We start from the raw sequence: 18,143 nt of genomic DNA on the forward strand, positions 1-18,143 counted from the left end.
TCTCTCTGCAGCTGTCAGCTAAGATCTAGGCTGCCATGTAATAGCTGGCCTGTTTTGCATATTTCACCCTGAAGAACAAACCCAAACGGAATGAGGAAAAAAAACATAAAGATATAAAATAATGTTCAAATATGCCATATAAGAAGAAATGAAAGCTAGGGTTGAGCAGAGATTAGGAAGATAATTAACATTATCAGTTAAAGGCTGCCAAAGGATGCTGTGTGCATCTAATTATGAACATGACCTGGAGTGGAGCAATCTGGAAAACTATCAGTAAAGCAAAACATAGACAAATAAATGAAGATGTCGTGTTATGCATTGTGAAAGTATGTGTGATATTGTGCAACCCTAGAAGAAACCAAACAAAGATGATAACACCTGCAGTAGATTTTACTGTTTTTTATTACAGAATTAGTCTCAAATGCAGTCAACCAGCAGCTCACTCTGCTCAGAACATACAGACTCACTCTACTTCCAAGAGTATAATTATCGAGGAGTGTGCTTAAATATCTAAAAAAAAAAAAAAAAAAAAAAAAAGTAATCTCATTTTAGGCACAAGAGGCACAATCAAGTATGTTCTTCACCTGCATTCAGTTCATTCCTGATCTCCTCTCAATGTTCCGCAGTGAGCCTCTAAACCATCCAGCGTTTCAGGGTTACACATATACAACTATAAAAGCTAGTGCGAAACAACAGACATGTGTAAACTGGTTCACTATAAACAAGCCCACAGCTCAGTCTACGGCAGCAGGAAACAACACAATATCGCAGCTTATGCTTAAAAGGAGCGACGCACGAGGGCAGAGTGCGACAAGTGGGACACATGCAACTCATCGACGCAATAAAGGCTAAACGTGAGCAAGAAACGTGCCGGTTTTCCAGCAACGCAACCTGAAAAGGCTGCTTTGAGCAGTTAAAACTAAAAACAGCGTTAAGCAACGATGGTTAAGGCCATTATCTCCTTTAGTTGGGTGACCGTCTTTAGAAGCCCATACCTAAATAGAGTGCGCTGATTTATATACATTGCAGTCCAACGACGAGCCTTGTTGGATTGGCTACAACTGTTAACTCGCTAGTTTGAAGCTGTTCAGTTCATGAAGATTGCACACGTGAAAGCCGTTATGATCAGTCTTGTTAGCTGTCGCTCGTTCGTCCGGGGATCAATCCCATTACTCCAGACAAAAAAAAGAAAAATGGTTTGGTTCCATGAAACAACAAAACACAAATGGGTTACTAAAGAAAGTTCAGTAAAAAGACGATATTGTAAAACGGCCCGGGACCAATACTGAAGGTGGTGATGCATAAGCTGCTGTTTTCCTTTCTTAATATGAATAAACTCACACATTGCAATCATACACATAAAAAAAGGGTAGTGTACAGTATGGGTGTGACTAGAGCCCCCCGACATTAAATAGCACATTTCCCGTCAAAGTCAAACGTGTCTTCTAATCTGCAGTGCAGCTACTGCCAGCAAAGCGATTGATTTCAGTCTGTCTTTCAAACGTATCGGATTAAAACAGGAAGTAGTTAAGAGCACAATAAAAAAAAAAAAAAGACTCGGGTAGTAAAAAACCCTCTGGTAAAGGCTTCCTCTGTGCTCCTGTAACAATTTCAAGTCATTTAACTGCAGCATTTTGGGTGGAAGACAAAAGGTGACAGAGAGGTAAAAAAAAAAGAAAGGAGTAATTTGTGAGCACTGCAGATATACTATTAACCAATAAATGTTACATTTGGCTAAATGCTAAAGATGGCAGCGTTCCATGCTGGCACTAAACAATGGATCATTTTTTTTTTTTTTGCCTTTTCTTGCCTGCTTTCAGTCACATCTAATATCGACTCTTTGATCAAACTGGAATTTGATATATTCTGGAGTCTGAAGTTCCCAAGAACACAGTTTTGAATATGAAACCTTTATTCTTTTTTGTGAAAACATTAAGAAATTAGCATTTTTGGGCATTTTCAGCATTAAAGCCACCTCAGAGAAGCATCAAGACCGCAATATATTAACAGGTCAAAGTCAGACCTTTTCCAGAATGATTTTAGTGTTTTAAGATCCAATTTGGGCTTTGTGAAAAACTTGATCTATGCGTGAAAATAATATAAAAAATGCTGGTAAAACAATCTTGTGAACCTTAAATTGTGTACAGTCTCCTCGGGTGTATGTATTATTACCTTCCTTATGTGTGTTTTTTTAAATTAACCTACTTTTGAGGACAATATAAGATGGATCTGCTTGTTGGATCAGTTTTTACATTATAACTTTTGTCTTTTTGCAGACGTGGAGAAACTTACAAGTACTCAGAGGCTTAAGAGGAAAGACACACAGTTCCAGTATGTGTGGCCGTCCCATCATACTGTACGAATAAAGTTTCAGGTGAAGGCTGTTAATTAGATATGAGCACTGAGGACTTCCTTAAAGACAAAAAAGAACGAAAAAAACGACGACTAAATGTAGCGACATGAACGCGTGTTATTTGGCTTTTAACCTAACGCCTAAAAACACAGCAACACACTTTAACACTTTGACCTCACAGCTCCTACTCGCTCCTCTCTGCTGTTTTATTGCTTTATTATAAACAACGCTGCATGATTTTCTCTACTTGGAGCCCATCACTGCACTGCACACGCCCCACTGGGCAGGAAGTCCTGAACATACACCGCCACTGCCTTGGTGAGGTAGGTCATGCTCCCAAAGCGGCCACTGGGGGCGCTGTCGTACAGCAGCCTGCACACTCCTGTGGACGGGTCCTTCTCCAGGATGTGCTCTTCTGCTCCCAGGTCCTTCTGTGGGACAGGAGCAAAACAGGAAACCCGTCTGAGCTGGAGGCTAAAATGCAGACGCAGCTGCTTGGAGGAGTTTTCTGCGGGTTCTGACCTGATCTTTGTAGAACATGTCGTTGGCCTGGTGGACGATCTTCTCCACGTGAACGATGGAGCCGATGCTGGGGATGTCCACGTCGGCCAGCATGGTGAGGACCAGGATGGCCTCCACCAGCAGCTGTCGGTACTCGGGCTGGGGGACGCGGTTCAGCACCGTCTCCACGTGGACGGAGAACTTAATCTCTCCTGGGGTCATCTGAACATTAACAACAGGGAGGAACATGAAGTGTCATTTACAGTCTAAATCATCACTCTTGTGTTAAAAAAAGCAGAACAAAAAGTTTAATTGGTTTTGGATAAAAGTGCACGATTCAAAACCGTCTCAGTGTTGTTTAGGCTGTTTTATCTAGACAACATCAGACAGGTCATTTCAGGCTTAGACACCACATAATTTTAATCATTCTCAACAAAGAAAGACTAAAACATTTAAGCCCTTGCACAAAGACTAAACATATTTGGGGTGGGGGGGGGGGGGGGGGGGGATAGGATCAATAGTTCAAAAGGGAGTTGATGCTGGAATGTTTTGAGCAATAAAAGAACAAAATAAGCAATTTGATTGCATTCTTCAGCATTATAACAATAATATAGTGCTTTTGTTCATCAGTCAATCCTAAAACTAAACATGGAACATTAACCAGCGGGGATCACCATCATCTGCTCATCTTACATTGTGTACTCTTTGATTCTGTCTGTGTATATATATCTGTAAACAATGGGGATGTGACGCAAACCACATTTCAGACTTGTTCTGACAACAGAGGAATATCATATAGTAAAACATTTATGAAGAATTGTGACAAAAAGTATGTTTCTCCAACCTGTTTATCTGTATTTTCCGCCTTGCGACCAGAAGTAGCATTTAGCAAAGACTGTGTGGATGCCTAGTTTATTACAGGACATGTAAAAACCAAAATGTTGATTACTCACCTCTCTGGTGGTTGAGGATGGAAGGACAAAGCCCTCTATTGACAGACCGTGGCACTGCAACAAAGTTCACACATTCAGTTCATCTCTGCCATAGAAAGCTGTTGCAATAAAGCCTTCGTTCTTTTTTATTATAATTTTACTGCATCCTTACTGTTATGCAAAAAGCTTCTTCTTCAGAACAGTCTTTGCTAGTGTCTTTTAAAGCCTGCATCTTCTATGCTGTATTGTTTAACGTTTGATTACAGTTGAGTTTGCCTGATTAAAACAGATTCTCTGGTTCTGATCCGAGCATCATGATCAGTTCATTAAAGCTTAAGGGTTTGTTTAAACTGATTTCACTAACAAGAGGATGGATTCTGTATCAGGTCTGAGTCAAAACAAACCCCCTTGCGGATCAGATCGTTCACTGAATAAGAAACTCCAAGCCGACCTTCTGCAGGATCTTCCACACTTTCTGGTAGAAGCCAACAGGCACCCTGTTGAGGGCTCCGTCCAGCCGCCGCCTGCGCAGCCACTGGCCGTGTCTGCTGTCCTTGGAGGCGGGAAGGCTGTCTGGGATGTCCAGAGACTCCACCGATGGCAGTCTGTACCTCTGGAGAATGAGGATGACAATAGACAAGTCTTTGTAGCGCCTGGTGAAAGAGCGCTATGTCCCTCTTCAGAAAGCACGGCGCAACACTTTCAGACATCTTCACAAAAAAAGGTGACATCAGGTGTGTTTCATTCTAGCGTGCTTTGGAAGAAAACCCCTGCATCCTGCAAGTAGATCTTTTTGTTTTACCAAGCGGCACACATTACTTCTAAAGTTGATGAAATCTCATCAGCTCTATTGAAGGGTGGTGGTGGTGGGGGGGTCTCAAACATCTGCTACCAGAGCACTCCACTAGGGGGAGCAGTAGATTTGTGACCTGGTTTACTGGAATGTACAAACAAAAACTGTAGAGGAATGGGATGACAACAAATAAGCTTAAATAAATTAGGGATTTAGTCTAAAATAATAGTTTTTTTTATTATTTTTGCAAACTTGTGAAAGTCGACTACAAGGGAATGCATAATCATGTGCATGAAACTATTCATGGTGTGACATTATGACCATAGACAGTTAAATAATCAGCCATCTAGGATTCATGTGGATATGACATGGGCACACGGCATTTCCATGAAGACTGTTAGCAATAACGGCTCTAAAACAGGTGTTTTAAGGTGTGTGGCCCCACCCCCCTCGCTCCTCCACAAAACAAAAAACAAACAAACAAAAAGGTTAAGAATAAACCAAACAAATCCAGGAGAAGTTTCTGTGAGAATTCCAAAAACTGGCAGAAAAAAAGCAAGTTTTTACCCCAGATTCGATCTTTTCTACGTCCAGTGACTGAGCTCGGGCGCCCTGAGAAGCAGAACAAAAACAGAAAAAAGAGGAGGGAGAGAAACGACAAACAAGCAAATGGAGATGATGAACAAAACAAAAACAAGCAAAAAAAAAAAAAAAAAACGTAGGAAAAGGACGACTCGGACCAACCCCAAAGCTGGTAAAGTCACAACATGCATGATTGTACACCAGTGAAGGAAGCGGCAGGGATTAACGGCTAGTCGGGCAAATCTCCTGCAGCAATTAGTCAAGTTATTCTAAAACAACTTTCAATTTAAGGAAATTAAACTGATTCACCATTTTTAGAGACGGTTAGGCAGCGGGTAACTCCAAAGTTCATCATCCCGTTAAAGGTCAAGCCAGTCGATATTCAGATTAGAAAAAGGGAAGAAAAACAAGCACCAGAATAAACCAGTCCTCCTCTTAGGCCATGGGAGCAGCAGGAATGAAGGACGCTCCAGAGTGAAATTACTGATCTCTAATTAAACCCTACGGCTAATCGTTGCTGTCACCTTTTCAGTGGGCGTCATAGGCTGGTCGAGCTGCAATAAAGAAACAGGATTAAAGCTTTAGGTTTGATGATGGTCAGCCTGCTTATATCCAGATCGGCTGAAACAAAAAGGTCAACTCATACAAAGATCACATTAATAAATTTTGGAGGTGGTCAGGGTCATTGTCGAGTCAATACGTTTATAACTGTTATACCTTGAAATGCACCGATAGGAGCTAAGTGGCTAATTTTGGGGTACTGATTATTTTTTTTCTGACCTGCAGACAGTTGTTGAAAAAAAAAAAAAAGATTCTGATTTATCTTGAGAAGCTATAATTTACCAGCGTTCAAAATAGTTTTCCTAACCTCCCAACTGTATGCATTCATTATTTCCTAACGTCAGTAGCAGAGGCGACGTCCCACTGTGTGAGAGCGTCTTTAGCATCTTAGCATTTACAGCTAGCTTAGTTAGCATCGCTAACTGCAAACACCAGCCACCGTGTCAGAGATGAGGACATTAGTTTCACACCCAGACTTGAGTTGTGCTTTGGATGACTTTGGATCAAAATGTGTTGTTAGAAGCTGAGCCCCACTGATCTTGATCTTGTGTAATTAATCGTGAAAACATGCTCTGATGGGCGAGGCGCTTCAAACGACACGTAAACATCTCCGTATGTTGAAGAATACAGAAGCCTTCCAGAGGTGGGTTCAGATTACCATAACGATTCAGATGGCTCTCCTTTAAACATATAAAGCTGCTAAGAGACAAAATGGCCAACGAGTGAAAGGGTCATCACTCTTGAGTTATGGGTTCTTGGTAGCAACCTAAATGAATAGTCGACAGTAGAGCTGGACGATATCAAGAAATCAAACGATGCTGATGTTATCCTTAAATCCTGTGTCCCTTCCTTACTGAGCGTCCACGCCATCTGTGACCTTTAGTGTATCCTAGAGTCACCTGGGTCATGTGTGGCATTTCTAGCACTTAGATGAGGACCAACTTCTCCTGTTGAAATTTTAAGACAATCCAAATCAGTGCAAGATTTAGATAGTTCAGTTCAAGCTCAACATCTAACCCCTCTTTTCTAAAACTACGTGCAGACCCTGTTAAAACGGAGCACACCCACTCAAGTGGTGAAAATAGACCAGCTAAGCTTTATGATGTCCTCTTCTTTGGCGTCACAGAAATTAGCCGGCAGAATTAATCTAAATGATCCCATACTGACCACCACAGGTCTGTGAAAAGGTCCTGAAAACCTTCACTACCTACACCTTTCTTTAAATATGAAGTTTTCTGAAGGTCTGAAACACTGATTGTGATTTTTGCCTCTTAGTTCGAAGAAACAGTTTTATGGCTCAGACGGGCATAGACAGAAACCTCAACCTGTCATCTGTCCACACGCAATTTAGACAAGGTGCCAGCAGGTTAGTGGCAGTCCGTCACAAAAAGACCATTTGTTCCCACTTTGTTTTTATCTATCAAAACAATAAAAAAAACAACAACAACCAAATGTAAGAGAAAAGAATCTTTAAGACCCAATCATGTTATTACAGTAGATGATCAGATGAAGGATGACAGTCTGGTAAATCAGCAGGATTAAAGTGTAGATTCATGGATTGAAACCAAACGAGCAGCGTCAAGCTCACATTTTAGCTGATCTCCACAACAAAGTTCATGCAGTTTGATTATTGGTCATCAGATCTGGAGTCTGTTCCTGTTTTCCAACCCATCTGTGATTTATTTCAACAGAGGGAGAACCGGCACCATCCATATTCTCGTATGAAATTATCACCCCAATAGGATCTGACACACAGATGGAGCAACAGAGGAATTACAACCTGCAGCTCTTCCAGTAAGTGTGATTACTGCGTCAGCTTTAAGAATTAGGGGGATTGTCCTCCAGACACACTTGATCAGAGCAAATCTCCATCATCAAAGGGTTTTGACTGATTTATTTTAAACTGAAGAATCACCTTCGGTGGTTTTTCCTAAAAAGAAAATTACGTTTCCCATCTGCACCCTTGAAGTGATTTAAACTCCACTATAATAATCAGCATCACCTTACTGGGGTCCATCATAGACAACCTGCGTTCCAGCTGTAAAAAGCAGAAAAGTCAAGTTCAACATGCTGTTTAAAGGCTGTTTCTATCTGTGGAGTAAGACCATGGAACAGTGCAAAGTGCGCAAATTGATTACAGTTTAACTCTTATTGCATAATTTAAAATAATGAAACAGAGAAATTAGGTTTTGGAGAAAGGGTGAGATTAAATAAGTTGTCCTTCTTCCTGTTCCTTCTCAAATATGCAAACTAGAATAGGATTTATGGAAAAATAAGATGCTGTAGCCCTAATTTTGCTTTCCCCTGCTTCAAAACAGCTGCTGAGTTAGATTTTTAGTCCTTAGTAGGGTTTTACGGTTTTAATCACGTCTCTCAGTGCACTTTTGGATGCAGATTGGGTTAAAAGTGTTAATGATGTCCTTCAGAACTACGGAGCCACAGCTGCCTACCATCTTCATGTCGCTCTTCAGTTTACTGATGCCCGCTCTCTCGCTCTTTGTGGCGCCCGCGTTGCCCAGGTGATGGATGGAGATGGCAGGACTGACGCCGGCGTCCACCTCCCGCACTGTGGACGAGAAAATGAAACAGCCGTTCTTACTTTTCACATTTTATACGCGACTTTCAGTGGGCGGGATTTAAACAGCATAAACCTGCAAAAACAGAAACTTCATAGATGGATGGATGAATGGATGGATGGAAGAAAGGATGGGGGGAAAAAGAGAAAGGAAGGTCACAAAAGGCTAATAAAGAAAGGAAGTAAGGATAAAAGGCAGGCAGGAAACAAGGCAGGAAGTTAGGGATGACATATGGAGGACACACGGGAGGTTGTTCACAACATTTATACAAAAAAAAAAAAAGAATATTATAGTGGTCGTTTGTGTCATAGTTGTCCGTTTTGTCCACTATGACGCTTCTGCTGGCTTTGTTGGTCGGGTCATCATTGTGAAAAAAGTCCGGATCTTAATCGGTCTTTATCTGATTTTAAAATAGGTTTGAATTAAAAAATTAAATCCCAAACCTTTCCAGGCAGTGCAGGGACCCTTTGTGTTATCAATTAGACGCAACAGGTGAGAAATGTCTATAGCCAGGCTTTGCAAATATAGATATTAGAATTCATTCACTACTTTCTGCTTTCCAGGAATATATGGCATATTTATAGTTTAAGTAAAGCCAACATGTTGCCAAATGAGAATTTAAATATTGGATCATTTTTATTTAGTTTCTGTCTGTTTATCTTGCCAATATAATTAATGGCGGTAATATTCTTCCCTTCTCTTGTTATTTCTATACTGCATGTAATGGAAAATTGGGGGGAAAGAATTTTATTAGCATACATGTCCATTTAAATAAACTAACAAAAAAGAAAATTTACTTATTTTCAGCCTTTTTTTCCCGCCTCTCTAAAAGGGGGCCAATAAATGTGCGCGGCCTCATCACAAATCGTCTGATTTGTGATGAGAGAGGACTGACCGCTGCGCTGCACTCCGAACTCTCTCCCACTCAGGATGTGGTGCAGCAGATTCTTCAGTTCGAACGGGCTGAGACTCGTCAGGCTCTCTGTGGCTTCCTCTCCTGCACAAACCCACAAAAACAAGTGTAGGACGGCCGATCAGAGGCCTCAGGCTGTTGTCTTTTATTTTTATTTTTTGGTTAGGGTTATAAATCCCGAGATACGGGCTTGGAGGGGTGAGAGTTACCTGAGCAGTTGAGCGACTGAGCGAGTTCAGTAGCCATGACCTGAATGATGAGGCCGATACGCAGCCGGAACATCTCGCTGAACAGACTGGGCTGAGTCCTGATGCTCATCGCCAGGTACACCATGATCTCCTAGGAGACGGGGGCGGGCGGGGCGCTGGGTTAGGACAGGTGAGAGGGCGGGACAGGTGAGAGCGGGGGGTGGCGGGACAGTAACCCACCTGGGTGAGGACGGCCACGCTGACGTTGTTGTCGCTGGCCTCGTCGATGAGCGCGGCCAGCTGGTCCGGCGGGATCGGAGCCGTGATGGTTTTCTCCCTGGGCTCGGGAGGCAGGCCCACGGTCAGGTGCTTCTGGTGCGCCAGCAGATCAGAGCACGCCTAGACAACGTTGTGGAGAGAAGTTTGGAGACTGTCCTAAAGGGAAGCCTTCACAGCAGGCGTGTCCAAACCTTTGGGCATGTGGGCCAAAAATTGTCAAAGTACTTTTATTTTCTTTTTAATAACCCAAAAATTTTGTTATTTTATTTACCTGCTCTACAAAATCTGATTTAATTAAATAAATTAATCAAAAAGGGAGGTGTAAATCATTGTAGAGCCAGAACTTAAAAAAGGGTTTTGCTCATTGGCCCCATTTAAGAGATCATCCAGTTTGCAAATTATTTTAGGCTCGATCGAAAAAAAAAAAAAAAAAAAATCTGAATTCTTTTTGGTCCAGCAATATGAGAACAGGTGTTGGGTTAGTGTGTCTTTGAAAACACCTGCTGTATTTAGCCAATTTTAATAAATGAACTCAAAGCAGAGTTTAATGCAACAAAATCTGCATTTCATTAAAAGTCCTTAGATAGATAAAATTAAAGACAAGGTAAAAAGTGTTATTAAAAGACAAATGCTTTTATGTTGTACTTCACATTTTTTCCAATTTTGTCCCATTTACCAAATCCTTCTTTAAATGCTGTTGTGGGGGTCGGGCAGCACTTTGACACGCCTGCTTTCCAACAACACTCCAACGTGTTCAATAAGGTTTCTACACAATATTCATAAAACCCTTCGCCCCCAGACTCAGCTTTCTACAGTTTCAAGCTCTTTCCATTTGTTTTTAAACAGAAAATATTAAAACTAACTAGAAGTGAGGGCAGATATCGCCCCAGCAGGCAGGCTTTCAGCAGAGGACGTGAAAAAAACAGAGACAGGTGATATACAAGGGAACAAAGGAGGAGGAATGGCATGAAAGACACATGGGAGGGAAAGAGGAAGGAAGGACAGGAACAGGCAGACAACCAGAAAGGAAGGACACAAGGAAGGAAGGATGGAATGATGGGCGCTTGGAAGGAAAGGGGGGGATGCACGGTCCAATTAAAGGCAAGAAAGTGAAGGAACAGGACAATTAGAGAATAGATTTAAAGTTTGAAATGCAAACATTTTTCTGTACTTTTATCTTATTTTTCCCTATTCATCTAGAAAATGACTGAAATCTGGACTGTTCCAGACGCCGTAGCCAGCCTGGTTTAACTAATCTGTGCCGTGGGAGTGAAGCTGGGAGCCTCTGAGGACAGCGGCTTTAGGGCATGGCTCGACTACCCGCCACGTACCGAGTCGAGCTCCTCCACCTTCTTCTTCAGCATGCCAGAGATCATCCTGATGAGGCCCCAGAGTTTGAGGTCCCCGGCCTTCTCGTAAAGCTCGCTGAGCAGAGATCTGACCGTGGAGCCTTTGCCTTGCAGCTGGGTGTCCCACTCCATGCCTCTGAGGAAACACACAGACAGGCGCGTTACAACTCTTCACAGGATCAGTACGATCATGTTGTTCTACGCTACTACGTGTACGACGAGATGACAAAACGATCCGATTTATACAGTAAACAAATAAAATCACTGGTTAATGTCGTTCATATTAAGAAAATAACTAGCACTGGCACTTTGACACATTTATGTTGATTAAATCCAGAATGAAACGTCTTAAAAGAATAATGACTTTGTTGGGTTCACAAACAAGCATGCATCCGATGTCCGCACGCAAGTGAACGCAGCGCAGACATCTGATGCATCATTTAAATCAAAGAGAGAAACATTTTGATAATTTTCTTTGTATTTTTTTCTGCTGGAAAATAGGCTCCGATGTCACAAATGCAAATATTGTCAACCAAGCTTCTCTATTGTTTAGTCGGTTTTGTATTTTTAGACTCTAAGGGGAACCTTTTTAAGATTCAATGTAGCAGCTTTTTGTTGAGAAGTTTTAATCCTTCACAAAGTTTGTTTGTGGAAACTGTGTGATTGTGAGGGCTGTGAAACATATCACAGATACATGGTCATCACCGTATCACTGTGTGCAACATAAAAACATAAAAAGGACTGTCTGAAGTGCAATGATGCTTGGGTATTATAGTCAAAGTGGCGTGAATCTGCATTTTAGGAGCTATCGCAATATTAAGCCAGTTGGACAGAGTCTCTCGGCTACAGATGTTCACACCGAACTCTGCTGACATAAATGCTGAAGGTCAGACAGCAATGGAAGCACAGATAAGAAAGAAAAAGAAGAAAACTTCTATCACACCTGATATAACCATCGATATCCACCAATATTAAGGACTTTGCGAGGTTCTCTAATGTCATGCGGCCTAGATGATCGTATCGCTCACTTGTCTTTGAAGAGGATGTAAAGTATATCTGCCTGGTCCTGGAGGTTTGTCGTGTCCTTCAGCAGCTGGACCAGAGCGTTGTAGTCGACGGCGCCGCTCTCGTCTCTGGGGATGCCGCTCTCCACCGAGATCGACACCTCTGAGCCCTGAAAACGGACCGAGGGAGACACGGTCAGGCCAAGGCGGACGTTTGGGGCGAGCGAGGAAGAAGAGGAAGAAGAAGAAGAGGGAGGACCTGAGTTTCCTGAGGCTCAGAAGGGTCTGTGAGGTTCAGGTTGAGCGACGGCTGAGAAGAACGAAACAGCTTGCTCGGCAGGTACATGTTGACGTCTGGACGAAGGATGAAAGAGAATACGGAAACAAAACATCTTCAGGAACATCGTCTTGTGAAAGTCTAGATAGGAACCCCTTTTTTTGCCACTGACTGTGGATGTTCAGGTCCTGGGCCTTGCTCATCAGAGAAACCATCTCTTTGGTTTTGGTGGCCACGGCCTTGAACCTGCCCAGACCTCCCGCCGCCCGCTTAGACTTCTTGGGGGCCGAGTGAGCCAACAGGTGGTCCAGATACTGGGCCAGGTCGTCCGCTTCTGGAGGACGGGGAAGCAGGAAGAGAACGGTCAGCGGCAGGCTTAGGTGGAGAACAAAGCAATGGGCTCAACAATAACCCAGGAGAACACGGTTTAACTCATCCTTCTTAAACAGTAAAGGATTTAAAGGTCTGAATGACATTTGTTTTGATTTATTCATTAGCATGTCATTTTTTAAAGGGTTAGCTCACCGAAAGGCATCAACAGCAGAGTTAAAGTGAAATCAGTTCTGCATACGAAAGATAATGCACCTTAAAGCAAGACACCAGTCTGAGTTATTCACATAAAACATGACGCATTTAGGAGTAAATGCACCAAAATGAGCTTTTTAAAAATCATGCAATCAACGCATGCCAAAATGTTTCAAACTCAGCGCGTTTGCCATATTAATGCAATACAAAGCAGCATTTTTCCCCAAATCAACTCAAGCTGCCATGCAAATTCGCTTTGAAGTGATGGAGCGATTCAAACTAAATATATATCCGACATGCCACCTCACCAATACCATCGCCACCATCATCGCCATGGTGAGGCTTCCAGGAAGAGGGTCAGTGTACAAATGATATAATAAAGTAGACAGTGGTGATTAATGCACATCTGCAGGTTATTCAGGTTTCTGATGGAATCACAGATGAACCAGATTAAAGATATGCTCAGAGAGGTTAGTTTAATCAGCGTCATTCATGGTGACATAAAATCCAATTCACTGTAGTAGCAGGAAACATTCAAGAAAATCACTCAGAGTGTCTTAATGGTCAAATTTTGTAATGCAACAAAAGACAAAATCCCTGTCCGTATCATTTTTTTTAACACTACTTTCAATGTGCATATTTTTTTTTTTTTATGAACACATACTACAAGGAATGGTGAGACCAACTGTGAAAAGCTGCATCAGCGCCCCCTAGTGGTGCATAAAACTTAGAATCTCCAATTCATGTTTCCCCCAGCTGGTGTCACCATTCCTCTCTATCACCCAGACATCTTGCTTTATTCTTACCATCATCACAACGTAATTCATGCACGTATCCATCGCTGTCATCATCATCATCATCATCATCATCACAATGGCCGCCGTGCCGGACCATGCCGCCAGGAGCCTTACCGTCCAGGAAGCTGAGGTGAGCGCAGCAGGAAGTGGTCAGGAACTCCGACAGCTTTCCGGTCTGGGTCCTTACAGACGGGGAAGGAGACGGGAATAACGTGTTTTATGGCGTTTCCTTTGAGAGCGGAGGAAAGGCGATACGAGCACATTAAAAAGGGAACACCGCCAAATACGACTCCACCTTGCTCCTCCGTAATATCCATCCTGCAACTTCTTCAGCGTAGCCAGGACTGCTGGGTCCAGGTCCGTGCGGTCCTCGGCTGCAGCAGGAAAAACACAACAGCCATCGGCGAGACAAAGCGTCAGCAGGACGGTTTCTCAGAGGGAACGGCGCAGAAGAGGCGAACACCCACTCAGCATAGTCTGTGAGATGGGGAAGGTGACCGTCGGTCGTCCAGTTATCCTCCACCTGGACGACAGGTAGGCGATCTCGTTCCTCAGCATCTCCACGATCATCTTGTTGTCCAGAGCCAAGTAGAACTGCTTGTGGTCGATAAACTGCAGGTGGGTTTTAGTGGAGAAAAACGGGAGGTTGAGGATTGCCTCAATGTGTTTTTTTTTTTTTTTAACATTTGAATCCAGAACAGGGACGTTTAGTTTCATTACCTGAGGTGTGAAAGCAAAGATGGTATTTCTGATGATGTAGAACTTGGAGGTTCCCAGAACTCCTATCCTTCTGTAGGGTCGCCCTGTCAGGCCGAGCCTTGGGTTACGGCCTGAAACAGACGATGACCCGGAAAGTAAGAGAGGGTCACAGTGTCACATGTGTATGGCAGATCAGGGTTGTAGCATCTTATGGTCCGCAATCTTGTGTGTACCCCCAACATCTGTGTTTGAAAATCTTATTTTGAAGTATAAAGGGAAGCAGTTCTTGGTGACTAAAGTGTTGAATAATCTTTTACCTGTTAAATCATTTATTCAGGAGCATTTTGGACACTCATCCATTTTATAAATCTGCTTATCCGTGCAGGGTTGCGGGGGGCCTGGTGCCCATCTCCAGTGACAGGGTACACCCTTAATAGATCGTCAGTCCATCACAGTTCAAAGCCTACAGGACAAAAAACCACGCAGACGCTCACTCACACCTGCTGGTAATATGGAGTTACCGAATTACCATAACAGTCGTGTTTTTGGACTGTGGGAAGGAGCTGGAGGACCGGGAGACATGCAGACTTCATGCAGAAAAACCCCAGGTCGAACCCGTGGTTGAAAACCAGGACTTTTATGCTGCAAGGTACTAGTGCAACAACCTGTGGCACGGTGCAGCTCCATTTTGGACACGGTGTAGAGAAAGATTATTTGAGCAAAGACAAGATACAAAGAGTTTCTAAACACTGAATAAACCAGCTAAATGTTAGCTGCAGACAATGCTAAAGTTAGCATCAGATTTGTAGCCTCTTATTAATGCTCAGGTTTAGATAAATCTGGACAACATTTGATCATCTGTAGTTTACGTCTAAAATACTGCGACTCATCAAACCTGAACTGGATACTTCACTAAACTGAGATTGTTTAAAATACAGCATGAGAAGCATGATGCTTATAGGAGTGGGAGTGGTGGCCTAGTCGTTCGTTTGCGTCATGGAGAGGCCCCAAAGGTCTGCGGTTCAAAACTCAGTCTGGGTCCCTGAGCAAGACCCTTGACCCCGGACTACTCCCTGTGGGTCTCTCAGTGTTGCAGCACACTGCTCCCTAAGGGATGGTTTAAATGCAGGGAAACAACTTTCCCCTCTGTGGGACCAAAAAGGGAAATATTATTATTCATCGTTTCTACCTGGGAAAAAATAACAAAGGAAAATTTTGTTGGTTTTCCAGCGTTGGTGCCACTTTAGGATTAGACAAACATCAAAGGCACATTATACAGACTGGTTTAGCCTGGACTAATTTTTTTACACAGTTTTTACATAATTTAGTGTAGTTTAGCTGAAACGTTCAGTCTGTATACGTATAAACAAAAAGTATTTCATATTTGCCAATAAACCTTAAAAAACCCTAAATAAATCACTCCTGTCTGTTGTAAGCCCGACCCGTTGTGTCCCGTCTCATTAGCTGGATAAAAGGTTTCTCCCATATTAAACTCCAAACGTCTCTGTCTCTGGCCACTCATCAGCTTCACTACAAGGTAACCACAAAGCCACTACACTATCTACAGTATGTAACTAAAAACAAGAGAATCACTCATGGTAACATATATGAGAAACATCAGGAGTTTTCATCCCAACTTCTTTTTTTAATTTGGCTTTTTGACACGAGGCCGAGAGATGGTCCAGAGGTCATACCGAGTCTGGCGTAGATGTGGCTGAGGACTCTGGAGGGCTGAACGTGGATGGGATGGATATCAGCCACCGTCTCCACGTTTATACCGTTCTTCATCAGCAGCTCCTTAATCTCCTCCGTCTCAGCCAAAACGGACACTGAGGGAGGAAAACTAATTTGCTTGTAACTGTTATTCAATAATAGAAACTGTTAAAATTGACTGTAGGAGCGAGGAGGTCTTGGCTGTGCACTCACCCTGTACGACTACGTCAGGCTTGGGGATTGTGGAGAACCGCCGGTTAAGAGGGTCGATCTCCCCGGGGGCGAGAAAACCCTAAACGCAAAACAAATTATAAAAAGTATACCAGACCAACACAGACTTAGTTTTAAAAAACATTCATGTCACACAGCTAATTTAATTATCTTAAAATGCAAAACATGACATACAGCCAGCAATAAACTTAAATGTAGACTGGCAATAAGGGGAACTTAGCAAGTAATCTTGACAATAACGTTTGATTATAGCATGGCTCTCAACTCTCACACAATGACCGTGAAACACAAGCATTTCCCTGACTGCGCACACGCCACACGTGGCATTCCTCACGCATAAAAAAAATAAAGCCCATCTGGGCTGCTGTTGATCCGTTCTCAGCGCTGTGCATTTAGCGCTCAGTCTAAACCCTGTTTTCTGTGGAGCTGTTTAAGCTTCTTTCACAGCTTGTAGCCATCAGTAATTCCTGCTGAGGAGCAGGAAGAGCGACCAGTTCTGAGTAATTTAGGTCTTAACTTTATTCAGTGATTATTTGTCACATTATGGGTCTGTTTCATTTGATCCATTCATGCGAAACAAAATCTGGAAACAAAATACATATTACAAGAATAAAGCAGACAGCTGGAATGGACTAAGGAAGGTGGAGTTTTGGTTGCAGCAGACAGGATTTCTAGATATGAGCGAGTTGACTGGATCCACGCTTCCTGTCGAAGTCGCACGTTTGCCCCCCCCGTTCCGAAAATGTAAAAATATCTCACACTTAACTTTTGATAGAAGCTGAGAGCTTTGGTTAAAACAGACCCCTCTACATGGCAGGACGTCTGTATTGCTGCCAGCAGAGGCTCAAAGTTTGGTTCTGTGTAAACGGGGAAGGACTAAAGTGAAGGAATTCAAATACACATTTGTGAACAGCATCACTTGTGAGACTTCTATGTTTTTATGAACAGAGGGAATAATATTGGTGGTTTTGATTAACTTAATGCTATATGAAGTTTAGAGCTTTTTACACCTGGATAAGGCTTGTGAAGGTTTGCTGTTTTGACTTTAGAAACAGAGATATAATTCACTGGCTTAGTGTAATTAGAATGGATCCCTCAAATAAAAGCTTGCGGGCTAATCAATCTGCTGAGCTGCTAACCACTTTGACAAACCAGATTGTTCGCTAACGCGCTATTAGCCGCTAGGAAGCTAGTAGCAGCTAGAGAAGAGAGCTGCTTCTGTAGTTAACCTAAATCTCATGGTGAACTTTTCATGTAACTTGACAGCTCTGCTTTCAATTTGACCGATATTTGTCTTTTTCACTGGAAGTAACATTAACATCCTGAAGCGGTCCAGCCCCATTCTGACTTGAATCTGACAAACTGGGGACTAGCTAAAGATTAGGGTGATGGCGAGGAAGCCTTACAACCTCAAAGACTTAAAGCAACAACAATATTAAGTTAGATACTGGCAGAAACATGCATAAATATGGTTGGCAGTAATAAAAAAGGGTTTTATTGCTGTAATTCTGAAAAAGATTTTTAAAAGGGCCAACTTTTTCTTTGACATGTCACCTTTTTTACTAAGATGGAACAGGCAGTATTTTTTTTCTGATTGATAATCCTTTTCCATTCAAAAGTTAAATCTGCCAGGATTGTGAAAACATTTGGACCCAACTGGATTTATGGTCAACTGGATGGCCTCACGACCCCGGATTTCTGATAGTTAAAAAAAAGTTATGGCAGTTTTCTTTCAAAGTACTGCACAGAGCATCTCCTCCATGTTGTCAGTGGCAGTACCTCCATGTGTGCGTCAGTCCCTTTAATTCGTCAGAAGTTCAGCTTTGATCACTGCCCGACTCTGTCTGTGCTGCTCTTTCAAAACTTGGTG

General features: G+C 42.6%; 1 protein-coding gene across 7 annotated transcripts in view; it reads right to left on the reverse strand.

Annotated features, from left to right (window-relative positions):
• Positions 1–384: 384 nt before the first annotated feature.
• phka1a (phosphorylase kinase, alpha 1a (muscle)) overlaps positions 385–18,143 on the reverse strand; it is a 31,749-nt gene continuing 13,990 nt past the window's right edge. The window contains exons 13-33 of one of the 7 annotated variants that reach the window (XM_036146281.1): positions 16,256–16,334; positions 16,024–16,158; positions 14,351–14,460; positions 14,098–14,242; positions 13,926–14,004; positions 13,640–13,812; positions 12,481–12,642; positions 12,291–12,385; positions 12,056–12,201; positions 11,010–11,163; positions 9,640–9,798; positions 9,421–9,550; positions 9,194–9,295; positions 8,173–8,288; positions 7,725–7,760; positions 5,686–5,715; positions 5,147–5,191; positions 4,238–4,399; positions 3,808–3,861; positions 2,876–3,076; positions 385–2,784 (exon numbers count right to left, since the gene is read on the reverse strand). In XM_036146281.1, coding sequence (XP_036002174.1) covers positions 2,611–2,784; positions 2,876–3,076; positions 3,808–3,861; positions 4,238–4,399; positions 5,147–5,191; positions 5,686–5,715; positions 7,725–7,760; positions 8,173–8,288; positions 9,194–9,295; positions 9,421–9,550; positions 9,640–9,798; positions 11,010–11,163; positions 12,056–12,201; positions 12,291–12,385; positions 12,481–12,642; positions 13,640–13,812; positions 13,926–14,004; positions 14,098–14,242; positions 14,351–14,460; positions 16,024–16,158; positions 16,256–16,334 — 2,487 coding nt within the window. In that variant the 3' untranslated portion in view covers positions 385–2,610. Of the gene's footprint in view, positions 2,785–2,875; positions 3,077–3,807; positions 3,862–4,237; positions 4,400–5,146; positions 5,192–5,685; positions 5,716–6,997; positions 7,653–7,724; positions 7,761–8,172; positions 8,289–9,193; positions 9,296–9,420; positions 9,551–9,639; positions 9,799–11,009; positions 11,164–12,055; positions 12,202–12,290; positions 12,386–12,480; positions 12,643–13,639; positions 13,813–13,925; positions 14,005–14,097; positions 14,243–14,350; positions 14,461–16,023; positions 16,159–16,255; positions 16,335–18,143 lie in introns of those variants that run through there. The other 6 variants (XM_036146285.1, XM_036146283.1, XM_036146282.1 and 3 more) reach the window with 6 other exon arrangements.

This window comes from Fundulus heteroclitus, chromosome 14, assembly GCF_011125445.2.
Source record: "Fundulus heteroclitus isolate FHET01 chromosome 14, MU-UCD_Fhet_4.1, whole genome shotgun sequence".
NCBI lineage: Eukaryota > Metazoa > Chordata > Actinopteri > Cyprinodontiformes > Fundulidae > Fundulus > Fundulus heteroclitus.